The sequence below is a fragment of the Carcharodon carcharias genome, chromosome 2, assembly GCF_017639515.1.
Source record: "Carcharodon carcharias isolate sCarCar2 chromosome 2, sCarCar2.pri, whole genome shotgun sequence".
Taxonomy (NCBI): domain Eukaryota; kingdom Metazoa; phylum Chordata; class Chondrichthyes; order Lamniformes; family Lamnidae; genus Carcharodon; species Carcharodon carcharias.
Genome location: NC_054468.1, coordinates 208,630,892 through 208,657,481, shown reverse-complemented (window position 1 = coordinate 208,657,481; position 26,590 = coordinate 208,630,892). Strand labels below are relative to the sequence as shown.

Sequence of the window (26,590 nt, the reverse complement as noted above, 5' to 3'; positions counted from 1 at the left end):
ACTATGTATTTAGGCTCTAATTTATATTTCTTTTCTTCTTACATCACTTTGTGTATGTCAACATTGAATTCCATTGGCCAAACCTTCCCATTTATTCAGCTTTTCCTGATTAACCTGCTCTTAATTATTTCAAACCTTACAACCCTGCCCCCAAGCTTAGCGTTATTTTAATTCAGATACTGACTTGCATCAAAAGAACACTAATATATCAGTAGCTAAATGCACTATCCTGTTGTGCTGATCCTGATGCCCAGGAAGCATTGATGCATGCCAGTAACACATCGAAACAATCCAAAAATGAGAGAAGCAGTGACACTGGAATTGCTTGTGCAGCTGTGGAGCATATTTTCTTCCATCTACTAATATTAGTGAAACTTTTCCCACTTTATATTCAAATTAATATTTTTATTAACATTGGTGAATGAAGTAAAATATCCTTCATTTTAACACAATCATTTTTGATGGCCTTTGGGCAATTGATTATGTAAAACAAAATAATTTATCATCACTTCATTTTTTTGTTTAATTGATAAGTTCATTTTTTAAGGTTTTGTAAAATAAATTTTCACTCTAACATCCAATCGTTACATTCCTTTGGGGAGAATATTTTCTGTTTTGTTATATCTAGTGCACACAGGAGTTCTTTACCCATTTGATTTCACTATCAGCAGCAGACATCTTATACCTACAGGCTTTGAGATGATAATGTGGGATTCCAGTGCACAAATGCTAATGTTTATTTGAAGCTCCTCTCTCTGCTGCTCTAGCAAAGGTACTAACCCATTTTAAATAACTATGTTAACACCTCCACTATTATCTGAAAGTGAAATGGCAAAACCAGAGTGTTTTGTGCTTCCAATAGAGTAACTGTCCTGTGTACATTAAAGCAATGCTGCCTAGAAGGAAGAAGTATTTAACAAAACTACTTTTGTTCTGGGAGAGAGGAGCTATATAATGCGTTATCAGGACCGTGTCATACACAAATGATGCGGTAATGTATTTTAATGCAGTAGTGCATTGATGTCTCTTTAAATTTACAAGTTACCTGAAAACTTCCCGTATGTTACATGTAAACCGAGGCTTAAATATGAATCCTGTTTAAGAGCCACACTATGCAATAAAGTACAGAACATGGTAAGATTTGCCTGCAAAATAATCATCAGAAGCAAAGAAATATAACTGACAACAAAAATACATGAATCTGGCTGTTTTAACCCACTTTTAAGACTGAGAAAATAGCAGCGATAACTACATCTGCTGGCTGGTCTGCTGAACTACCACTTTAGTATATTATTAGGTGACTGCCTTTAACAACTCTCAGACAGACAATCAAGTCATATCTGTTTGCTGTTTGACTCCACAGGGCTAGCTATTACAGAAAGGGTGGTCGTGCCATGCTCCCAGTGAAATGGATGCCACCAGAGGCCTTCATGGAAGGAATATTTACTTCAAAAACAGATACCTGGTATGTGTGTTTTTGTGTGTGTTTCCTAAAAAAGAGAAAAGTAAAAGGGTTAAGGTCACCATTAAGATAACTTAAGTCAGGTTTGCAAATTTGACAAGATATGCTGTACTGACAGCATAATCACAGAACAACAAACAAAAGAAAGAAAGATTCTCCCAACAGTTTCTATAAGGTAGAGTTTCATTGTGAATTAAGCACTGTCCTTTCACCTCCAGAATCTTGGTTAAAATTCCATCTGCTCCTCTCAGCAGTCTCAACCAGTTCCTAAAAAGTATTTCCACAGCACCTCACACCAATTTGGGTCTCAATTTTTTTTTTATTCATTCGTGGGATGTGGGCTTCGCTGGCTCGGCCAGCATTTATTACCCATCCCTAGTTGCCCTTGAGAAGGTGGTGGTGAGCTGCCTTCTTGAACCGCTGCAGTCTATGTGGTGTGGGTACACCTACAGAGATATTTGGAAGGGAGTTTCAAGATTTTGATGCAGCAACAGTGAAGGAATGGCGATATATTCCCAAGTCAGGATGGTGAGTGACTTAGAGGGGAACTTCTAGGTGGTGGTGTTCTCATCTATCCACTGCCCTGTCCTTCTAGATGGTAGTGATTGTGGGTTTGGAAGGTGCTGTCAAAGGAGTCTTGGTGAATTCCTGAAATGCATCTTGTAGATGGTACACACCACTGCTACTGTGCGTCAGTGGTGGAGTGAGTGAATGTTTGTGGATGTGGTGCCAATCAAGTGGGCTGCTTTGTCTTGAACAATGTCAAGCTTCTTGAGTGTTGTGGGAGCTACACTCATCTAGGCAAGTGGGAGTATTTCATCACACTCCTGACCTGTGCCTTGTAGATGGTGGACAGGCTTTGGGGAGTCAGGATTTGGGTTACTCATCGTACTATTCCTAGCCTCTGACCTGCTCTTGTAGCCATAGTATTTATATGACTACTCCAGTTCAGTTTCTGGCTAATGGTAACCCCCATGATGTTGATAGTGGGGGATTCAGTGATGGTAATGCCATTGAAAATCAAGGGGTGATGGTTGGATTCTTTCTTGTTGGAGATGGTCATTGTCTGACACTTGTGTGGTATGAATGTTACTTGCCACTTGTCAGCCCAAGCCTGGATATTGTCCAGGTCTTGCTGCATTTGGACATAAACTGCTTTTGGTAATTGAGATTGATAGTCTCAATCAACAATAAGACCATAAGGTATAGGAGCAGAATTAGGCCATTCAGCCCATCGAGTCTGCTCCACCATTTAATGAGATCATGGCTGATCTAATAGTCCTCAACTCCACTTTCCTGTCTTTTCCCCATAACCCCTCATTCCCTTGTTGATTAAAAATGTCTATCTCAGCCTCTGCAGCCCTCTTTGGTAAAGAATTCCATAGATTCACTACTCTCAGAGAAGAAATTCGACCTCTTCTCTGCCTATAATGGGCAACCCTTTATTCTGAGATTATGCCCTCTTGTCCGAGACTCTCCCAACAGGGGAAACAATCTCTCAGCATCGACCCTGTCAAGCCCCCTAAGAATCTTATATGTTTCAATAAGTTCACCTCTCATTCTTCTAAACTCCAATGATTACAAGCCCAACCTACTCAATCTCTCCTCATAAGAAAATCCTTTCATAGCCGTTGTCAACCTAGTGAACCTTCTTTGGACTGGCTCCAATGTCAGTATATCTTTCCTTAGATAAGGGGATCACAACTGTTCACAGTATTCTAGGTGTGGTCTAATTAGTGCTTTGTATAGTATTAGCAAAACTTCCCTAATTTTATTCTCCATTCCCTTTGAAATAAAGGCCAACATTCCATCTGCCTTCCCTATTACTTGCTGAATTTGTATGCTAGCTTTTTGTGATTCATGCACGAGGACCCCCAAATCCCTCTGTGCCGAAGCTTTCTGCAGTCTTTCTCCATTTAAGTAACATTCAGCTCTTCTATTCTTCCTGCCAAAGTGCAAAGTACATATTGTATATGTGGGAATACAATATTTTCCCACATTGTATTCCATCTGCCAAGTTTTTGCCCACTCACTTAACCTGTCTATATCCCTCTATAGACTCTTTATGTCATCCTCACCATTTGCCTTCCCATCTATTTTTGTGCCATCCACAAACTTGGCAATAGTACATTCACTTCCCTCATCCAAGTCATTAATATATATTGTAAATAATTATGGCCCCAGCACTGACCCCTGTGGCACTCCACTAGTTACAGGTTACCATCCTGAAAATGCCCCCTTTATCCCAACTCTTTGCCTTCTATTAGTTAGCCAACCCTCTAACCATGCTAATATACTACCCCAAAACCATGGGCTCTTACCTTATTAAGTGGCCTTATGTCCAGTACTTATTGAACACCTTTTGGAAATCCAAATATATTACTCCTGGTTCCCCTTTATCTATCCTGCTTGGTACCTCCTCAAAGTTTTTTTTCATTTATATAGTACATTTAATTTAGAAAAATATCCCAATGCACTTCACAGAGCTAAGAAGAGAACAGCTGCTGAGCTGAAGGAGGAAAGGTGACCAAAAGGGGTAAATATACAGACGTTTTTAAAGGAGAGGATAGCAGACGGTGGGAGCTAGGCAGCCTTGATTGTTGATGGTGAGGTGAAAGGCATGGGAATGCACAAGAGGCTGAAATCAGCATAACAGAGAGTTGTGGGAACAGTTTGTATGGCTCATGTAGGTTACAGAGATAAGATGGGCTAGGGCCAGGAGAGCTTTAAAGTCAAATATAAAGATTGAGAAAACTCTAATGGATAGCTAGAGCTGAATTTTATGGGCGCATGCCCAACCTGATCGGGTTTAAAATCGTGCAAGAAGGCGTTGGGTAAGCGTCCCGATGTCATCGCGCACTCATGCGATATTTCACTCAGCGGGCACACGCAAAAGTCGGAAGCTTGCACGTCAACAATTAAGAGGGCAATTAAGCCCATTAATGGCACAATTATCTCTGATTTTTCATGGCCCATCCAACCTTACAGTTGGCAGATGAGTGAATCAGCCAGGCGGCCTTTGCATTTTTCATCAAACCTCATCCAAGGGCAGGATGAAATTTTCATTATAAAATAAAATTAAAATAAATATCTGTGGATAGCATTTTTATCAGCTATAATTTCAGGTGATTTATTATAATGCATGGACACCTTTTTTTGCAGCTTTTTAAACCTTTAGTTTAGCATTTTCAGGTCTGCAGCTCCCTGAGGCAGCTGCCTGCCTTCAGGGAGCTTTCCCGCAGTGCTTACCCGCACCTGCGGGAACATTATGGCCCACCTTCTTCCTGACCCCACCCCGGCAGTGTTGAGATTTTCAGCGCGAGTTTCACGTTAGCTGGCCATTAATTGGCCAGCCAGCGTGAAATCGTGTCGAGGGCCAATCACGGTCGGGGGCCCATTTACTGACCACTTTCAGGCCCACTGATCGCATGCCGCCAAAGGTAAAATTCAGGCCCTAGTGTGGGTAGCAAAAATAAAATCAGACTGGTGCAGTTGATTTACTACTTAATGCTGATAGTGGGAAACTCATTCCCCTGCACTGACAGTCATCATCTTGATGAGCACAAAAATTCACCTAAAACATTTACCAAGTTTCACAAACATATGAAGGGGAAACAGCTATAACTGATAATAAGAGTATATTTGATTTTCATTTGGTAGCTTCTGAACATTGAACTTAATACTTTATGTATCAGAGTGTGTGTTTTAAAATTAGCAGTGAGATCAGTAATTTAATCAATCTGCCCTTCTTCTTAGTTATCATGTCTTTTTTAATTCTGTTTTGAATTATGGTGAGAGGCACACCTTATTTAACTGTCAGAAGCCAAATGCGTGAAGACAGAGAGGGAGGGAAAATCAAAGACTGATGGCATTAGATTGCTCTTGTAACTCTTTCGAGTACAAACACATTTCCATCTGTTCCTATTCAGATGAAGTTACATTGTTTCATAGTTTGCCATGGTGAGATTTGAACTCTTGATCTTGGGGTTACAAGCCCAGTACCATAACAACTTGGCTATTTAGGCCAAGCTAGATTGCTCTTGTATGCTCTTGGCAGAGGCTTGAAAGTCAATTGCCTGACGACATGGCTTCTTACCTGCTGATGGAGCATAGCCTGATTAGACAATGAAAAGAAGAATGGAGACAGGGAATAAAGTAGAGTGTAATACAGCATCAAAATGGAGGAATTTAAGAAGGTGACATACCTTGAACAGTGTAACAGACTGTGTTTTGCTGTTTATTTGCAGGTCCTTTGGAGTGTTACTATGGGAAATCTTTTCACTTGGGTATATGCCATATCCCAGTAAGAGTAACCAAGAGGTGCTGGAGTTTGTCACTAGTGGTGGCCGAATGGACCCACCCAAAAACTGCCCTGGTCCTGTGTACGTAAATCCTTCTCAAACTGTTTTGCTTCTGTTCTACTAGAGGTTTTATTTAGACGAATTATAGCTTCCTGTTGTTTAGTCTCTACAGTAGTTTGACCTTTGCTTCTTCTCTCGGTGTTACTGACATGTCATTGCAATAATCTACATACTGACAGGTTGGGTGCATAGAGATTTATGGTTAGGTAGCTTCATTTGTATAATTGGTAGGAAAATAACTGGGATTGAGATTATCTAGTTTATTTGAGTAATTGCTGGAAAAAAATAGATTTTTTGTTGAAGCTTTTGTCTTGCACTCATCAGGACAATTCACAAGAAAATACCAATGTCAGGGGAAACAACATATTTATACTGTATGAGAAGAGAGTCCTGATTGGTTGGCAAGTAGACACTGACAGAGGCATTGCCATGGACAATGCACCAGTTGATTGTGACTGATGGTTAACTGCCAAGCATTGTCAGTCAGGCTCACGGTGTTGAGCATTTGCATGTACTGGAAGCTACATATATTAATACACAGCCCCTGTTCTTTGCAAACAGGAAGAACATGTACACACATTGCGCCTATTTCAGCTAAACAAAATAAGTGACAGCTATTTGCTGGTTCATTCCCCAGAGCAGTGTCTTGATCAATCAGTGTCTAGCTGCCTGGTTTAAATTTCAATCACTGCTAGGCAGTTAACTGTCAGTCAGCATCAACTGATGCATTCTCCATGGCAATACCTCTACCAATCAGAGTCCATTTGCCAACCAATCAGCACTTTCTTCTCATTCAATATAAATATGTTGGCTCCCTTGCGAATTGTCCTGATGAGTGCAAGATGAAAAGCTTTGACAAAACGTGCCTCTTCTTTCAGTAATATTCAAGCTCTCTACTACCAAATGACAATTCGTTTGAGTTGTTAATAATGTAGCACCTCACAATTGATTTATATTGGAGCAGTGTTGCATGCATCCTGAGAAGGTGCAATGTAAAGGAGCACATCACTATAAAGGGGTGATGTTGAAATATAAAATAGTTTTAATCGCCTAGGACAGGATAGCTCCTCGTTGCAGGCAAACATGGAGGTGAGCAGGCATTAAAATTCAAGCTTCCAGTCAACTTGCTGGTTTGCCATCCCCATCCTGCTCTAGGGCTATTAGTCAATCTCAAGATGGGATTGGAGACTATCCACCCACAAGGGTTCAACGATAGGTGAAGGTCAACGACGGTCTATTGTCAGAGGCCGACTAGAATTTTCCCGTCAGCCTCCAAAGCCGCTGAAGCAGGGAACAAGCTATCTGCCTGGAGGTGGCCTACCAGTGTCAAACCTATAGGCCACTCCAGGCAGTCTTTGAGGCCTTCCCTGCCTGCCTGGCCACAGCTGCGGCTGCAGACCACCCTGTGGAGAGGCTCTCCCCACACAACAGTGGCGTAACTGCTGAGGGGATTTTTTTATTTTACAAGATTAAAAAGTTGGACAAATGGCACTTCTATCTTGAGGTGCCCTCTTTCTCTCTCTTATCTGGGAAGACACGCTTCTGCTTCTTCAATGCTGCAAGGCCTCCAGTTGGCCCTCCAACTTTAACAGCCTGCTCGCTATCCTTAAGTAGATGATGAGCTCACCTTCTGGCCACTAATTGGTCACTTCGGCGAAAATCACTGCTGGGTGACTGTTTCCCACAGCGCAGGGTTCTGAACCCCCATTGGGCCCTGATCCCTAAGCCTGAGGGGAAATTTCTGTCTCTTGCCTCAGTAATTAAAAGGAATTAAACACTGATTTTTTATAAGTATCTATCCTGATTTAAACTGTGGATTAGATATGTAGGACAAGAAAGATATTAAGACGTGGCATATAATCATGTTTAATAGGACTGACTGTAAGAATTACTGTATTTTCATCCGGCATAAATTTACATGCAATATTTGAATTTCTGAAGCACATTTCAAAATAAACAAACACATGAGAAAAATGAAATTACTTTTGCTTTAACTACTGAGATTAAGTAATCCTGGGTCAGGATTTTATGGCCCCTCCCTCCCTGCGGGATATTACAGTCCCACCGAACTGAATGGGGGGTGGGGTAGACACACCTCAGGGGAGGAGAGACAAGCCGCAGCAGGGCCGTAAAACCCTGGCCTTGGAATATTTTACTTTTACCTGGAGTTGTCACATGAGAATGAGGGAGTAATTAGAGGCTCTGAACTGCAGCTTGATAAGCAGTTCATGGATCTTGATGACTCCCAAAGCATTGACAGGTCAAATGGTGCACAGACCAAATTTTACTTTAACTATGTCTGTGTAATTAAGGGGAATTTGCAAGCTGATTTATGTATTTTTTTCCTGTGGTGGTTATATTGGGAACTGTTTGAGAATGAAATGCATAATTAACATGTCAAAGTGTAGCTGTGTTTGTGACCATAGATCTAACTTTGAAGCAACAGTATTGTCCTCTCATCTTTAGCATGTCTGTAGTCATGCTGAAGCCAGTTTAATGTCAGGCTGTCACCTTTTTCCTAAGTCCAAAATTTGACAAGGACAGGATAGGGGTAAGGCAGAGGGCGGGCTTGTGGCTTCATGCCTGATATTTATTGCTGGTGAACCATAATGACTGTTGCTTCCACAAATGCAGTAACGGGTGATTCTCTTCCCCCCGCCCCCACCCCCGCCGCCCCAAACATATGCCCAGTAATCAATTACAACTTCTTGGAGTGCACAACAGAAAATGTCTTTTAAAAATAAACTGGGCAACAGCAATAGTTATTTCCATAAACACTGCTGCCAAAAGGGCACAATGTTGCCACACACTGCGAGCTTGAATGAGGCTATTGACACTTCAGATTAAGTAGGCTCACTTCAGTAGTTATGTGTAGTTTATTGAGACACATAGTTGAAAAATCAAGCCCTACAATGGAGGACATCACCAAAGTTGAAAGAAAGTAAAAGGGAAGGGAAAATACATTTAAATGATAATTGTGCAAATATAAATAAATGCCACATAGCTATAAAATGTTCTTCCTACTTTAATTTTTAATATATCAGGTATCGAATAATGACTCAGTGTTGGCAGCATCAGCCAGAAGACAGACCTAACTTTGCAACAATATTGGAACGAATTGATTATTGTACACAGGTAACCTTTACATATATATTTGATAAATCTCTAGTGAGGTTACATTTATCTAGGATTACAGAGATCATGGTGTCACTAAGAAAATGATGATCTGCATTCTTTGAGGATAATCTGGTGCATCTAATAAATCATGACTTCCAAAAGTGTTTAACTAAGGATCCTATGGGAGACAAAAATGGAAGCTCTTGAGATGAAGATGAAGTCAAAGATTGGATTATTAATTAGCTAGATAAAAGGAAACAGAGTAATTATCAATAGCATTAGCGCCAGTTCATAGAGAAGAATTCCAAGAAATTGATACTGAACCTGTTGAGATCACAATACAGAAGCACAGAAAGGACTCAAACAAAATCAGTACAACTCTTAAATCATAAAGAAGTGAAGAGAGTTAATTCTATTTCCATTATACAATAGAACAGGATTCAAGTGTTTTCTTAAATTATAAAGTGGAGTAACTTTTAATTTGTTCTTGAGGTGTGGACAAAAGTGCCTATCCAGCATTTAGGTGGCCCTGGAGGCATCAATGTGGGTCTAGAGAGACATAGAAGCCTCCAACCAGGTAGAAGGTGATAGGTTTTAATTGGACCCCAGCAATGTTATTTGTGATTTGCTTGTGAGTTCACATTCACAAGTTGCATTGATGGGAATTTAAACTAATAGCCTTTGATTTGCTAATGCAGTACCATAACCAGTAGACAACTGCAACTTTCTTGAAGGGGGCAGTGGGTAAAAATAGCGGGAGTGGACATAAAGAGGTTCCTTCTTTGAATCAAGAGAGCAAATGTAGAACTGATTATACACCAATAAAACTACAAGTTAAATATAACTTGAGGAATAAAGGGAGTATATTAGGGGGTTGATCTGACACCTAAACAGGAGAGAGATCAAAGGCGTCTGATCAAGTATGAGCATGGACCTGAATAACAGGATGGTCCACTGTCATTCTTGCTTCTGTACATCTGGTAACATTGCACATGGATTTGTGTGAATCAGGCCCTTATCTCTTCCCTGTTCCTGCTGGTAACCAATATTCACCCAGTGAGAGAGTGCAACACTGAGATGGTATCTTTTTTGAGGGGACTGATATTCAGTAAAGAGCAAGCTGTAGTCCAGTCAGTTGTAATTGTTGAGGTAATCAATTAGGAAGCAGAAAATAGGATGTTTGGTGAACAGAAAGAAAATTGCAGACACACATAAAGATTAGTATTTTAGAACTTAATTTCTTTTCTGAAGGTGGTGTTTTGCATTGGGGTACCATCCCATGGGCACTTGTAGGGCAGAATTTTGCTGTCGGCGAGCGGGGCTTGGGACTTGCTCGCTGATGTGTAAAATGACGCGGAATAATGTCGGGGGGAACCCCCAACGTCATCCCCGGCCCATTTAAATTTTCAGGAAGGTGGGAGCACAGCAAAATCAGCTGTCCGTCTGCCGACCTGTCAATGACCAATTGAGGCCATTGACAGGATCATTTAAACAATTGAAGGACCTGTCCGTCCAACCTTAAGGTTGGCGGGCAGGCCAGGAGCCCCAGTGTCAAATAGAGAAAACATGAAGCGTCATCCACCAGCGGGATGAGGTTTCATGTAGGGATTTAAAAAGTTTAATAAACTTATAATGTAAATTATGAACATGTCCCATCTCGTGTGATATTGTCACATGAGGGGGACATGTTAGGGAATTTTATTTTTCTATTTTTAATGCTTTCACATGTCAGCGATCTCCCTGAGGCAGCACTTAGCCTCAGGAGATGGGCGCTCTTTTGTGCACATGCGTGAAAATCGCACTCTCGCTTTTGGGGAATCCCCCCCACCCTCACAGGAAACGCATAGCACTTCCCACCAGACGTCATGCTGGATGGGCCTTAATTGGCCCGCCCACGTAAATTGGCGGGGGGGCCCGCTTCTCCGGCAGGAATCATCTCCCCGCCCGCTGGAGATTGGGTCAGGCCTGCCCGCCCGGCAGGCAGAAAATTCTGCTTGTAATCTTCTGACGCCTCACTAGAGCGACCATTAGTGCATGCAGCTAACTCTAGTTTTTCCTAATCTGGGTTCGCAGGGTTCAGCCATTTGTATGTCAAGAGCTCCATTTATTTCATTAAGTGTGCTTAGTGCTTTGGGGAGGTATATTTAAGTCACAGGTTTGCCATATGGCCTGTGATCTGGTCATTAACAATGTATTGTTTGCTCTTTTTCTCTAGGATCCTGATGTAATAAACACTTCTTTGCCTGTAGAATACGGGCCTCCAGCAGAAGAAGAAGGAAATGTTCCTATGCGGCCAGATGACCCTGATGGATTAGCACCTCTTTTAGTTTCACCAGCACAAGAAGCAGAGAATGAAGGTGCTTCCACTGACCCCTCCCCACCACCCCAGCGTCCGACCAGCCTCTGCCTTGGTGAACATCGGATCAGATTTGTTCCTAACGATTCTGCCATTGTACATACTGGAGGGCCATCTGAGGAGGGGTCTCATGTCAACAAGACATACTCACAAATGAACAACTCTTCTGCTTTACAACAAGATAGGGGCTCCCGGAAAAAACCCACCAACCTCTGGAACCCTACGTATGGGTCATGGTTCACAGAAAAGCCTGTCATGCAAAACAACAATACTTTGACTGACAACAAACCACCAGAAAGGGAAGATTCTGGTTTCCATGCCAGTGGCGGTTCTTCTATTACCATCCCAACATCCAGGCCTCAGGCCTCTGCTCTTGTACTAGAACCTTCTTCCCTCGTTGCCAATGCATTGGATGTGCCTCTATTCCGGTTGCAGAATTTTCCTTGTGGGAATGTGAGTTATGCATTCCAACAGCAACAGCAACAGCAGCAGCAGCAGGGAGTGTCTCTGGAAGCTACATCTGCTTGTGCTTCTTGTAAGGAAGATTACAACTCACATGTTAGTAAGGGCTTACCTACCCAACAGGACCCACGTGTTCACCCTGTTGCCAATATACCCACTTGGGACTCAGGACTCTCTCTAGCAGAGGATGTAAATGTTACTATACTGTAAATAAGAAAAACTAAAAGGTGGTTTTACTTAATTAAGTATTACACCAACAAAATAAAAAACAGCAGCAAGTACCGTTTGGCACACAGGACTAGCGCAGGGTTTTTATTTTAAGCTGAAATATAGTGAGAGCCACATTTGAATATGAGACATGTTCTAATGCAGTTAATGCATGTGAAGGTACCAAGCCCATGTACAGGTGATTTGGGGCTGAAGTTACAAGTACGAGAAAGCCACTGCAGTACCAACTAAGCTAATTTATAATGTTACATTAACTTTTGAACTAAAATAGTGTATTTGAGTAAAAGTTCCACAACAGACAAAACCAACTGTACAGAATTCTCCACTGGTAGTACTTTTGCTGGATTGTACAGTGGTCTTTTAATTACCATGTCCCTTGTCTCACCAGCACAACCCAGGCACTCCTACGGAGGGGATGGTCGGGTTTGAAAACTGAGATGAATCAGTAGGATCTAAAAAAGAACTTGCATTTATATAGCGCCTTTCACAATCTCAATATGTCTCAAAGTACTTCACAGCCAATCAAGTAATTTTGAAGATAAGTCACTGTTATAATGTAGGAAAATCAACGCGACAAGATCTTTGTGCAAAATTAAAGGCAAAGCAAGCTGACTTAACACTCGCTAAATTATGGCAGCATGTCACTAATCGATGAAACTGCTCCTGATCCCAGTCAAATATGCGGAATCAATGGATGGTCACCTAATCTGCATACAGGTGCCAGGCACCCTTTCTCTACCAGGGGTGGATTTCAGGTGTCCACCTGACCCAGGATGTTGTAACATATGGGGATGGTGTTGTTTCCACCTCCAACCCACTAGGAAAGCAGTAAGCAGCATCCCCTCAGCTCCCTTTGTAAGTGGGTGCATGTAAGTTTAAACTAAAAATGATTTTAATCTTCAGGGATCTATGCCTCCTTCTGGCATAAATCCCCAAGATGGTCTCATATACACCAAGGAGGAGTCCTGAACAATTCTTCTAATTGCAAATACTGGCCTTCTTGTAAGGCTAAGATTGCAGGAGCTTCCAACGTATGGAAGCCTCAGCCCCAGCCCCAGCCGCAATCTCTGACCTTCCACACTTCACTGGCCTGTGAGAGGCAGGCAGAGATTCAGTCTCTTACAAGGTCAAGTGGGATACAAGACAGTAGACTGACACCATAGTGTATCCCGATCCAAGCTTATTTTCTGGACCTTCTGCTGCACTCCCACCCTCCCACTAGAGTTACAGCAATGGTCCACTGGAAAGATCAAAGATTTTTAGCCCCAGCATTTGGAATGACCAAAAGCCATTTGGCCACATTATGTTTATTCTGTTATCTGGACAATCACTTAAAACCTTAGTAGACCACTTATGCATCATTTTCATTCTGAAGTCCATTTCCCTCGTGTTGCTGCAAAATTTGGAATTGTTTCAATTTCCTTTAAATTCTTCAACAAAGCAGTGTTTTGCACAAGTCAACAATTGTAAAGAATATATTTATAAACTTAATGAACCCACAAGTCAAAGTTAATGAAATGAGTAACTTCTTCAGACTTAGATTATAAATAATTAGCCTACCAGAAAATAAACTGAATATGAACTGGTTAAAGTTGGTTAAATTGTTTCAGCAGGCTTAGAACCTTAGTTCTGACTAGCTAATGATCTTGATACCTGTAATATATGAAAGGTTGGCCATGCCCAATATTCCTATTTTATCTTCTTCCACATTTAAGTACTAAACCTTCATCATGAAAGTTTCAGTTCTTTTGAACTCTGAGGCCTGAATCTTCGGCTCGGCAAGCGGGGGGGCAGGGCCCGCTTGCTGATGTGCAAAATGACACGCGGTGACATCAGGTGGGTGTCCCAACATCACCATGTGTCATTTAGATTTACAGTTCGGCGGGTGCGCAGCCGAGTCAGCTGCGCGCCCGCCAAACTGTTAAAGGCCTATTAAGGCCATTTAAATATCAATTAAACTAATAAACTGAGCTGTCCATCCAACCTTAAGGTTGGCGGGCAGGCAAAGAGCCCAGGCGGCCTTCGCATTTTTCATGGAACCTCATCCACAGTCGGGATGAGGTTTCATGGAGGGTTTATAAATTAAATAAAACTTTTCATTAATGTTCATTGACATGTCCCAGCTCATGTGACATGAGGGGACATGTCTTAAAATTGTTTCTTTTCTTTATTAAAATTTAGGGAACTTAAACTAATCTCCCTGAGTCAGCTCTGTGCCTCAGGGCAATTTTTCAGGCCCCGCCTCAGGGAAACCACCCCCCCCGGCCCACACAGGGACCACTCAGCATTTCCGGGTGCACATCACGCTGGGCAGGCCTTAATTGGCCCGCCCATGTAAAATGGCGGCACGGACCCGATCAGGAGCGCCGATCAGGTCCGCGCACGCCCAGGGGGGATATTCTCCCCTTAATATTGCACAGGTGGTATTCATATGTTTAAGTGATTTAAATATACAAATTCCATTATTCTTTTTTCTGAAGACCTCCACACTTCATTATGAAAATTTTATCCCTTTGAGCTAATGTTGACTCCATTTCAACACACTTGGATGTTGGGGACATTGTCCTGTAGCACTATACATTGGAGATGTGAAAATTATCTAGAAGTGCTGAATTTCTCAGAGCAACTCCGTATTCCCTTAATAGAGTTTTTACTAGTATATTTTTGAAAATTCTAAGAGTTTAGAAATAATTTATTTGCAATTTGTTCTGGTTAAAAATCCATGGGTTGTTCCCTTTGTATATCCCAACTGGCGATTTATTAAATAAAAACAGAAAATGCTGGAAATGCTCAGTAGCTCAGGCAGCATTGGTGGAAAGAAACAGAGTTAATGTTTCAGATCAATGACTTTTCACCAGAACTGGAAAAAGTTAGATTTGTCAGGGTTGTATAGTCTTCCTTGTCACAATATTGTTAGAATATCATTATGAAACATTGGCCTTGATTTTAACTTGCAGATGGCAAGGGCACCCTACCCTCTTTACATATGTAGATCAAGCTCTGATGATGTAAACAGGGCCTGCTTTGCTATTTTAACCTGAGACCTCAATGGGGCTGCAATAGTGTCTTCCCAGCAACCAGAGCCAGAAAAGGTCCCAGGGTCAAGTTTTTTTTAAGTTTCTTTGTGGACCATGAGGAGCAGCATGAGTAACAGAGCTTCTCCTTCCGGGGTTCCCCACTTACCTTGTACCTATGACCACTTCACTGGGACCACCTCCATCAGCCCAACTATGATTCCTGCTAGGTTCAGGTGGGAGTCCCAGCTGACATAAATAAATCTAGAGGCCTCTGCGAGTATGTCACTCACCAGTGCTGGAGGTAGGGGGAGGGGATCTTCCCCATCCTGTGTTCATATTGAGGCTGCTATTCCTGGAGTGAGTAAATGAATTCTGCAGGGAAACAAAAATTTAGCACCAAGGAACGAATCTGAGGTTCCACAAACCAGCACCTTTGCCATAGATCAACTTCACTATTTACTATACCTCTCAATGACTTTTCTCAAGAAATACATCAGTATGTTAACCTTATTGTAATGTCTGCTTCAATGCCTTTCCCTGATACTATATTATAACTCTGGTTAAAAAAGTTCAATTTTAGTTCACCTATTCATGCTTACTTCCTAATTTTTAACTTGAAATAGAGGGCTGTAAGCTTGTATCTGAGTATTAGCTGCCATTTGGATTTCTGGGGGCAATGGCTGTACTGAATAAGATTGTATATACACTAGTCATTGCTTCTTCGGTAACTGTTCTGATATTATGAAAACATTTGCCTACATATTATTGCACTCTAATAGTAAGTAATTGTGTGAAGCACTTTGAGATATTTTGATGCCCTGCAAATGCAAATATTCCTTTGCTTAATTGAAGGAAAATTCTGTGAGACAGTACTCAGATCATTCAAAAAAATGTGGATGTTATTTAAGGGTCTGAACTTTCAGCTGCCTCAGAGATCCATCTGATCTGTTAGTAACCTGGAAGCCAGCTTTTGACTTGCCATAAGAAAAAAAATTGCAACTGACCAAACGAGACCATCAAGCTTACAAAGTTTGTTCCACATTGGGTACAAGAACTACAAGCTGTAGGGAGCTACCATTCTCAAAGAAGGTACTAACATCTCTAAATAAGTATAAATGTTCATTATGTCTGTTTCCATACTGTTCAGAAATTTTGTGCTATGGTGAAACTGGCTCCTTATTGGTTGATACTGACTGCATGGTCACAAAGCCAGAATACTCGATAATGTAGAACATGGTGGTGTCAATGTGCGACCTTTCTGCATAGGGGTTACCAGTTGCAACTCCTCCCTGGTGATCAGTTGGCATTGTAAAGTTACTATTAGATGCATGGCCCTATGATTGTTTTACACCAAGCATAGTTATCAGTTACAATTAATAGGTTTTGAAGTCATGTATTTTAAAAGAACTGGATGTTAAAATTAAAAATCAATAAAACCTAGAAATTGCAATATTAGTGTAAGAATGCTCAATATATTTGTATGACATTTATTTATCAATTATTTTAACAGAGGCATTAACCTATTTATTTTAAATAGAATGACATCTCGGTAAAATAGTGGGCAGAAGTATCTCATGGGATGCTAACATTGCAAACAGCAATTTCTCAGCTTAAAACATTAATAATTTGTTCTTCATGTTCTGACTGATAAAAACACACATGATTTTTTGACCAATTGTTTGGAACCATCAACTTTAAGCAGCAGTGTTTTCATATTTGGTGTAACACTGTGTGACTGTGTTAAATATATGTAAATATATTTAAATATCATGATATAAAATCATTGATAAATGAATCCTTCAGTTCTTAACATTTTATGTATGGCATGTAGCTCCTTCAAGATGCTGAGGTAAATAAAGATCTACCTGTTGAAGATAAAAGGATTCTCTTGCCACACATCTAAGTGTTAATCTTCACTTGCTGAGCTGAAGTTGTTGTAATTTGCATCATCCTGTGGGAAATCTGTCGACTGTTCGTATGCCTAATTACATATCAGTTTAACTACATTATCAGCATCTGAAAAAGGAAGACAATTTCATCATGAAGGGTACACCTGAAATATTAGCACGTTCTTCTCTTTCACTAGATAGGTTGAATGATCTAATTATCCCAGAAAACAACACCAGCACCATCTCTTTACAGCATCTAACTTAGACTCTAGTATCTAAAGTCTCAACCATTATTTCTGATATACCTGCTGGGGATGAAAGGTTATAGGAGGATAGAACGTGGAGTTGAAGCTACAATTAGATCAATCATGATCTTATTAAATAGCGGAGCACGCTCAAGGGACCGAGTAGCCTACTCCTGTTCCTAATTTGTATGGACTACTAGCATTTTTATGTTTTATCTCAGATCTTCAGCATTGTTATAGATGGTTCAATCTGAGGCCTGTGTGCCAATTAATCTAAAATAAACTCCAAACTGCCCTGTGAATTTCAACTACTTTGTTCCATTTCAAACTTGGTTGGATAATGTTTATCTCTATATTAAACGAGCTTAATTGAATGGTGACTTTTGCACTTAGTTTAAATGCAACTTGCATCACTCCCTGAATAGGACTCGCTGCCAACATTAAACATAAGAACATAACATAAGAACTAGGATCAGGAGTAGGCAATTCAGCCCCCCAAGCCTGCCCTGCCATTCAAAACAATCATGGCTGATCTCAATTTGGCCACAACTCCAATATCCCACCCTCTCCCCATAACCTTTCAACCCGTTACGAATTAAAAATCTGTCTACCTCCTCCTTAAATTTATTCAACATCCCGGCATCCACTGCACTCTGAGGTAGTGAATTCCACAGATTCACAACCCTTTGAGAAAAGTAATTCCTCCTCATCTCTGATTTAAATCCACCACCCCTTAACCTAAAACTATGGCCTTTCATTAAACAGATTAAGAAAATCCCCATACCTTCAAGATGTTATTTTACTTAGGGCAAAAGTTTTGGCTCGGCAGCATGCCTGCTGACAATTATAAGACCTGCTAAGGCCATTAACAAGGTTATTGACTGACATTTTTCGCTGCCCATCCAACCTTAAGACTGGCGGGCAGGCGAAAAGGCCAAGTGGCCTTTTTACTTTTTAGGAAACCACATCCTTGGGTGGGATGAGATTTCCTAAAGCAAAAAAAAAATAAAAAATTTTAAATTGAATTAATAACACAGAGTCACATGAGGGGACATGTTTTATTACATTACTTATTTCTTTATTTTAGCTCTGTGCCTCAGGGAGATTATGAAGCCCGTACTCACACGCATGCGTGAAGGTCATGCTTGCCTCACTTGCACTCTTCCCCACCTCCCCACCTCCCCCCCCCCACACCCTTCCTGTCCACACCAGCGGTGCCGCTTGTGTTTCCTACTGAGCAGGCCTTAATTGGCCCGCCAGCATGAAATCACCTATCATCCCCAATCACAGGCAGTGGTTGGCTTTCCGACCGCCCCCGCTGAGCCTGCCCAAGATTCTGCACTTAGATGCGAACTCCAAACTCTAAAACATGACATGAAGCGTCAACCACCACTTTGGAGAATCATTTGGTGTTTTTTCTCAACATTCTCAATGAGAGGTTTAAAAATGTATTTGAAACTGCTCAAATTGAATGTATGTTAACTGTTGACAAGAGAGATGTTGTTGACAAACATGGTGCCGAAGCTTTTCGTCTTGCACTCATCAGGACAAATGCAAGAATGCCAAATTTCAAATGATCAAAACAATTCATACTAGAGGAGAAAAGGATGCTGATTGGTTGGCAAATTGACTCTGATTGGCCAAGGCATTGCCATGGAGAAAAGAACAGGGCACTATAGGCTCCACAAGCTCCCGGGTATTACTAAAAAGGCGCAATGCTTAAACATATTCCTTTGGTTTGCAGAGAACGGGTCCCTGCATATGAATATATGCTGCTTTTTTTAAGCGTAAATGAGTCATGTTACGGGTTCGATTGATTATCTTAAATTGATTAGTGTAGCTATTAGCGCAATCAGGATTGTTGAGCAAGCTGTTCAATCAGGGAAACAAATCTAACATTAGACGTCTTGTTTTGGTTTTTACAAGTGCAGGCTGGCTGAGTACGGTCTGTACTCTGCCTATTACGAACAACTAAAGGAACATACTGCTCGATTCAATCAGCCATTCATTGGGATGTACAGCCTATGTAGCTGGCATCACACTGGCATTGAAATTCATACACAATTGTGTGGTAGGTAGAATGTTCCAATGATCAGCTGATCGAATCAAACAATATGTTCCTTCGTAATAGGCAGAGTACAGACTGTAGCCAACCAGCCTGTGCTTGCAAAATCTAAAACAAGACATCGACTGATATGTGACTCCACAATTGAGCAGCACTCGCTGAACAATCCTGATTGTGCTAATAACTACACTAACAACCAATTTAAGATAATCAGTCGAGCTCATAACGTGGTTCATTTAACTTGCTGCGTTCATATGCAGAGACCTGTTCTCTGCAGACAAAAGAAATATGTTCAAGCCTTGTGCTTTTTTGAATTTTGCCAGAGTCAACGTGCCAACCTATCAGCACCTTTTTTTCCTGTAGCATAAATTATTCTGGTCATTTGAAATTTAGCATTCTTGAATTTGCCCTGATGAATGCAAGATGAAAAGTTGTATGTCTCTCTTTTCAGCAATGGTTTAACAGTGTTTGAAAATATAGGGGTGCAATATTATTTCAATTATTACTAGGACCAGGACCTTTGGTTTTGGGTTAAGGTTTAATAATCACTAGTGTATGTACACTACCGATTACTGATTACACTTTGATGTTTTTAATGACAAAAACATATTAATTAGCATCATTTTGTTTATTGTCTCCTGCAAGATCCTATGGAACAATAGAGAAAACATACAAAATTCTTATAATCAATAAGGGGATCAAAGGTATGGGGAAAAGGCAGGAAAGTGGAGCTGAGGATTATTAGATCAGCCATGATCTCATTGAATGGCAGAGCAGACTCGATGGGCTGAATGGCCTCCTTCTGCTGCTACATCTTATGGTTTTAAAGATTTTTCACTTTATATAGTGTGGTGTTTCTGTTGTTTACTTTGCATTATATGTATGCATGAAACAAGAATACCATATCAACATACAGCAGGTTGCTAAACATTTCTACTACAATTGTTATCCAGCGACCTCTGGTGGAAACTACAAGTGTGACCATCAGCTGAGGAAAGGATTGGGATTCTGAGATTGAATAAACCTTGATTGGATGCCCACTGTTTAAACTCAGACTTGAAGACTATCCATATGGGTTATTTACTGAGATTTTCATTTCTTTAATCTCTTGAGATCACAAGGTAGTTGCAGATCAGGAAGGCCATTTACCTAACTTAATATAGCCGCGTAGGATTAGGCTCATCTGTAATCATAGTTGAATAGTCTCCATGGCCAGAATTTTTTGACGGAGGCAGAAATCCTGCTGCTGAGGCCAAAAGCTGGAGCCAGCCTCACTTCAACTGGTGACAGGACCCTGAGGGGGCATGTTGCTGGTGGCCAATTAAGGATGGTGGCCTGCTTCCATGAGTTGCCAGCCAATCAGAAAGCCAGCAGCCTCAGCAGCGCCACCACTAGTTGGGCCCATTATTGGGGCTTGAACCTTCAGGATGAGGGCATATCGATGGCTGGGCACCCTCAAGGGAAAGTAAATGTGACCTGGAAACACTAGGCAAGTTCCAGCAATCAGAGAGGTGGGGGGAATGGGGAGCATCACTGAAGGCAAGTGGCACTATTGCCATGGGGCAGCCATTGCTGCTATGGGGCCCCTCTGTGGGCCATGGAGTGCTCAAAAAGGAGGATGCCCCTTCCCGGAGCCTGCTGGGAGGCTGCATAGGTTTACCCGGTGATCTCACCGCACAGTGGTAGGCCCATGCCCATGGAGGTGAGAAGTGGCCAAGTGACTTAATTGGGGCTCTTGGCAGGTGGCCGATGTGCCACCCTTCCAATTGCTGGTAAATGATAGTGAGGAAAATGCTACAATATCTGTCTCTAGTTATAGCACCAATACTGAAGTCAGGGCATTTGCCTATAGTTGTATTTCTACAGTCTAAGCTCAACAGACACCGTGATATCCCACTGATTACATGCGCTACTCAAGAAAAGGAAATAGGTTATTATGATAATGGTGAAAATCTGTACTGCAGCCAGATAGCCTTGCTCACTGCCAGCATAAATCAGAAATTTGGACACGCATTTCAAAGAGATAGTGAACAAATAGCTTACAAATATGTATCTATTAACTATCAAACATTGTAAATAAGATGATAAAATGAGTTACTTGACCACCGGGTTTTAGTTTCCCCATTGAACAGACACAAGAACATATATGTGGATTGACTTTCATGTTTCACTGAATATGCAATAGGCAAATCGTAACCGCTATATAAAAACTGTTTTAAATAACTGTCAATTAAATTTTATAAAAGAAAATACAAAATGAGTCCAATAATAACTGTCTTTTTATATATGTTTATCTTACTATGAAATAGAACATCTTGATTCACATTACAGAATCACAGAATTGCTGTGCGCAGGAGGCCATTCTGCCCATTGTGTTTGCACTGGCTCTCTGAATGAGCATTTCAACTGCTGCCATTCTCCTGCCTTTTCCCCATAGCCCCACAGATTTATTATTTGAAAAGAAACATCAAATACCCTCTTGAATGCCTCGATTGAACCTGCCCCCACCACAATCTCAGGCAGTGCATTCCATACCCTAACCACTCACTGTTTGAAAAAGTTTTTTCTCATATTGCTTTTACTTCTTTTGCCAATTATTTTAAATCTTTGCCTCCTCGTCAATCCTTTCGTGAGTGGGAACAGTTTCTCCCTATTTTCTCTGTCCAGACCCCTCATGATATTGAATACTTATTTTGAATCTCCTTTCAGCCTTCCTTTCTCCACAGAGAAGAGTCCCAACTTCTCCAATCTTACTTCATAACTGAAGTTCCTCATCCCTGGAACCATTTCATAAACCTATTTTGCACTCTCTCCAATGCCTTCACATCCTTCCTAAAATGCAGTGCCCAGAACTGTGTACACTACTCCAGCTGAGATCGAACTAATGTCTCATACAAGTTCAACATAACCTCCTTGCTCTTGTACTCTATGCTCCCATTATGAAACCTAGGGTAGTGTATGCTTTATTAAATGCTCTCTCAACATGTCCTGCAACCTTTAATGACTTTTGCACATATACACCAGGTCCCTCCGCTGCTACAACCCCTTTAGAATAATACCCTTTATTTTATACTGTTTCTCCATGTTCTTCCTGCCAAAATGTATCACCTCACATTTCTCCACATTGAACTTCATCTGCTAACTATCTTCCCACTCCACCAATGTGTCAATGTCCTTTTGAAGTTTTACATTGTAAACTGCGAGGAAGACAAAGCTTCCAAGTTTTGCATCATCCACAAATTTTGAACTTGTTTCCTGTACACCGAAGTCTAGATCATTAATGTAGATCAGGAAAAGCAACGGTCCCGATACCGACCCCTGGGGAACTCCACTACAAACCTTCCTCCAGCCCAAAGAAAATCCATCAAGCATTACTGTTTCCTGTCACTCAGCCAAATTTGTATTCATGTTGCTACTGTCCCTTTTATTCCATGAGCTATAATTTTTCTCACTGTTGTGCAGCACTGTATCAAATACCTTCTGGAAGTCCATGTATACTACATCAACAGCATTGCCTCATCAGCCCTCTCTGTTACCTCATCAAAAAAATTCCAAGTTAGTTAAATATGATTTTCCCTTAAGAAATCCATGCTGGGTCTTCTTAATTAACCAACATTTGTCCATTTACTATTAGTTCTGAGTCAAATTATAGTTTTTAGATGTTTCCCCACCACCAAAGTTAAATTGATTAGTCTGTAATTATTGGGTTTATACTTACTTTTTTGAACAAGAGCATAACGTTTACAATATTCCAGTCCTTTGGCACCACCCTGAGTCTAAGGAAAACTGAAAAATTATGGCCAGTGCCTCTGCAATTTCCACTCACTTCCCTCAGTGTCCTTGGATGCATTTCATCCCGTCCGGTGCCTTATCAACTTTAAGTACAGACAACCTATCCAATGCCGCCTCCTTATCAATTTTAAACCCTTCTAGTGACTGAATTTCCTCCTCTTTCACCATGGCCTGGGTAGCATCTTCTTCCTTGGTGCAAATTATTCATTTAATACCTCGGCTATGCCCCTATCTCCATGTGTAAATCCCGTTTTTGGTCCCTAATCGACACTACTCCTCCTTTTACCACCCTTTCACTATTAATATGTCTACAGAAGACTTTTGGATTCCCTTTTATAATAGCTGCCAGTCTCTTTTAATACTTCCTCTTGGATTCTCTCATTTGCTTTTCCATCTCCCCTCTGAATCTTCTGTTTTTAGCCTGGTTCTCAATTGTGTTTTCTACCTGACACTTGTCATAAGCACACTTTTTTTTCTTTTTTATCTTAATTTCTACCTCCTTTGGCATCCAGGGAGCTCTGGATTTGTTTATCCTAACTTTCCTTTTTGAGCAAATATATCTTGACTATGCCCGAACCATCTCTTCGTGAAGGTAGCTCATTGTTCAGCCATCATTTTTCTTGCCAACCTTTGGCTCCAAATTATTCAGCCCAGATCTGTTCTTACCCTGTTGAAGTTGGCTTTCCCTCAGTTATTTATTCTTACTCTGGATTATTCATTGTCCTTTTCCATAGTCATACTAAACTCAATGAGACAATGATCACTGTCCCTAAATGTTCTCCCACTGACACTTGATCTACTTGGCCCACCTCATTCCCAAGTACCAGGTCTAGTAATGCCTCCTTTCTCATTGGACTGGACACATAATGCTGTATAAAATTCTTCTGAACACACTCTAGGAACTCTAAGGCCTCACCTTGCCAAGTATTTGCTTGATTGTAGAGAATGAAGAAACATTCAAGCATAGTTGACAAATATTCAGCTAAGATTACAAGGCTATTGGTACGTCTCTGGGTTATGCTATCATGTAGGATAATATCAATAACGTCTCTAAACAGAAAGGTCACTTATGTTTTTTAAAAATTCATTCATGGGATGTGGCTGTCACTGGCAACAGCAGCACTTTTTTCCCATCCCAAGCTGCCCTCAAAAAGATGGTGATGAACTGTCTTCTTGAATCACTGCAGTCTATGTGGCATAGGTAGTCCACAATCCTGTTGGGGAGGGAGTTCTAGGATATTGACAATGAAGGAACAACAATATATTTCCTAATGAGGATGATCTGTCACTTGCAGTTTGAGGTTGGTGGTGTTCTCATGTATCTGCTGACCTTATTTTCCTAGGTGGTAAATGTCACGGGTTTGGAAGGTGCTTTTGAGGAAGCCTTGACGAGTTGTTACAGTGAATGTTGTAGATGGTAAACATTGCTGCCATGGTGCACCAGTGGTGGAAGCAATGGATGTTTAAGCTGATGGATAGGGTGCCAGTCAAACAGGCTGCTTTCTCCTGAAAAGAGTTGAGGTTCTTGAGTGTTGTTGGAGCTGCAGTCAACAAGGCAACTGGACAGTGTTCCTTCATACTCCTGCCTTGTGACTTGTTGGTGATGGAAAGGCTTTGTGGAAACAGGAGGTGAGTCACTCACCACAGAATTCCCAGCCTATAACCGACTTTTTTTAGCTACTGTATCTATATGGCTAGTCCAGTTAAGTTTCTGGTCAATGGTGACCCCCCAGGGTGTTGATGGTGGGGTAATTCAATGATGGTAATGTCATTGAATGTCAAGGAGAGGTGGTTACACTCTCTAATGTTGGAGATAGTCATTGCCTGGCACTATTGTGGCATGAATGTTCCTTGCCACTTATCACCCCAAGGCTGAATACTGTCCAGATCTTGCTGCGGGTGAGCACAAACTGCTTCATTATCTGTGGAATTGCAGATGGAACAGAAGACTGTGTAATTGTCAGCGAATATCCCCACTTCTGACCTAATGGTTGTGGGAAGGCCATTGGTGAAGCAGTTGGAAATGGTTGGGTCCAGAGCACTGCCTTGAGGAACTCCTGCAATGATGTATTCAGAGAATGGAAAGTTTTCCCCCAAATCCCTATTGACTCAAATTTGACAAGGATTCCTTTGGGCCTCATTCAGTCAAATGCCGCCTTGATATCAAAGGTAGTCACTCTCACTTCACCTCTGGAATTCAACTCTTTTGTCCATGTTTGGACCAAGGCTGCAATGAGGTCTGGAACCAAGTGATCCTGGCGGAACCTAAGCTAGGCATTGGTGAACAGGTTATTGGTAAGTGCTACTTGATAGTGCTGTCGACGACACCACTTGGCTGATGATTAGAGCGGACTGATAGGGCAGTGATTGCCAGATTGGATTTATCCTTTTTGTGGACAGGACATACCTCAGCAATTTTCCACTTTTTTGGATAGATGTCAGTTGTGTCATTATATTGGAAGAGCTTAGATACACGTTTGGGTAGTTCTGGAGTATAAGTCTTCAGCACTGTAACCAGGAAGCCGTCAGGGCCCATAGCTTTTGCCACATCCAGTGTGCTCAGCCATTACTTGTTATCACCTGGAGTGAATCAAATTGGCTGAAGGCTGGCTTCTGTGATGGTGAGACCACAGGAGGAGGCCAAGATGGACTACTCAACACTTCTGGCTGAAGATGGTGGTGAATGTTTCAGCCTTGTCTTTAGCACACACGTGCTGGGCTCTGCCATCACTGAGAATGGAGTTTCCTGCTCTGTTTAGTTGCTTAAGTGTCCACCACTATTCATGACTGGCTGTGGCAGAACTGAAGGGCTTTGATCTGATCCATTGCTTAGCTTTGCCTGTAGCATTTTATTTCTACTGTTCTATGCATGTAGTCCTGTGTTTAGCTTCATCGAGTTGCCAATTCATTTTTTATATGCCTGGTACTCCTCCACACTCAGGGCTGGTCACCTGATTTGATTATAAGAGTAAAGTGAAGGATATATCAGGCCATAAGATCACAGATTGTGGTGAAATAAAATTTTGTTGCTCCAGATGGCCCACAGTGCCTCATGGATGTCCAGTTTTGAGCTGCTAGATCTGTTTGAAATCTATTCCATTTAGCACATTGATGGAGGATGTCCTCAGTATTAAGACAGTTCTTCAACTCCACAAGGAATGTGTGATGGTCACTCCTACCCAATATTGTCACTGGACACAAGTTCAAGGTGAGGGGCGGGAGGTTTAGGGAGGATGTGAGGAAAATCTTTTTTACCCAGAGGGTGGTGATGGTCTGCAATGCGCTGCCTGGGAGGGTGGTGGAGGCGGGTTGCCTCACATCCTTTAAAAAGTACCTAGATGAGCACTTGGGCCAAGTGCTGGTAAATGGGATTAGGTAGGTAGGTCAGGTGTTTCTCACGTGTCGGTGCAGACTCGATGGGCCGAAGGGCCTCTTCTGCACTGTGATATTCTGTGATTCTGTGACAGATATATCTGCAACAGGTAGATTTAGAAATAAACTAACAAATTCCAAAGGTAATGTACAGCACTGTCAACACAGGAAGGCATTCGGGATGTAATTTTCTCTTTGTGCTATATTATAAAACAAATAATAGT

General features: G+C 41.4%; 1 protein-coding gene across 1 annotated transcript in view; it reads left to right on the top strand.

The window, feature by feature from the left end:
- The window catches only part of LOC121288717 (ALK tyrosine kinase receptor-like), a 172,655-nt gene extending 159,700 nt beyond the window's left edge, over positions 1–12,955 (top strand). Inside the window, exons 17-21 of the mRNA XM_041207475.1 lie at positions 1,364–1,465; positions 5,710–5,844; positions 8,868–8,958; positions 11,156–11,854; positions 12,890–12,955. Of these exons, the coding sequence (XP_041063409.1) occupies positions 1,364–1,465; positions 5,710–5,844; positions 8,868–8,958; positions 11,156–11,854; positions 12,890–12,955 (1,093 nt within the window). The remainder of the gene's footprint in view (positions 1–1,363; positions 1,466–5,709; positions 5,845–8,867; positions 8,959–11,155; positions 11,855–12,889) is intronic.
- Positions 12,956–26,590: the final 13,635 nt, after the last annotated feature.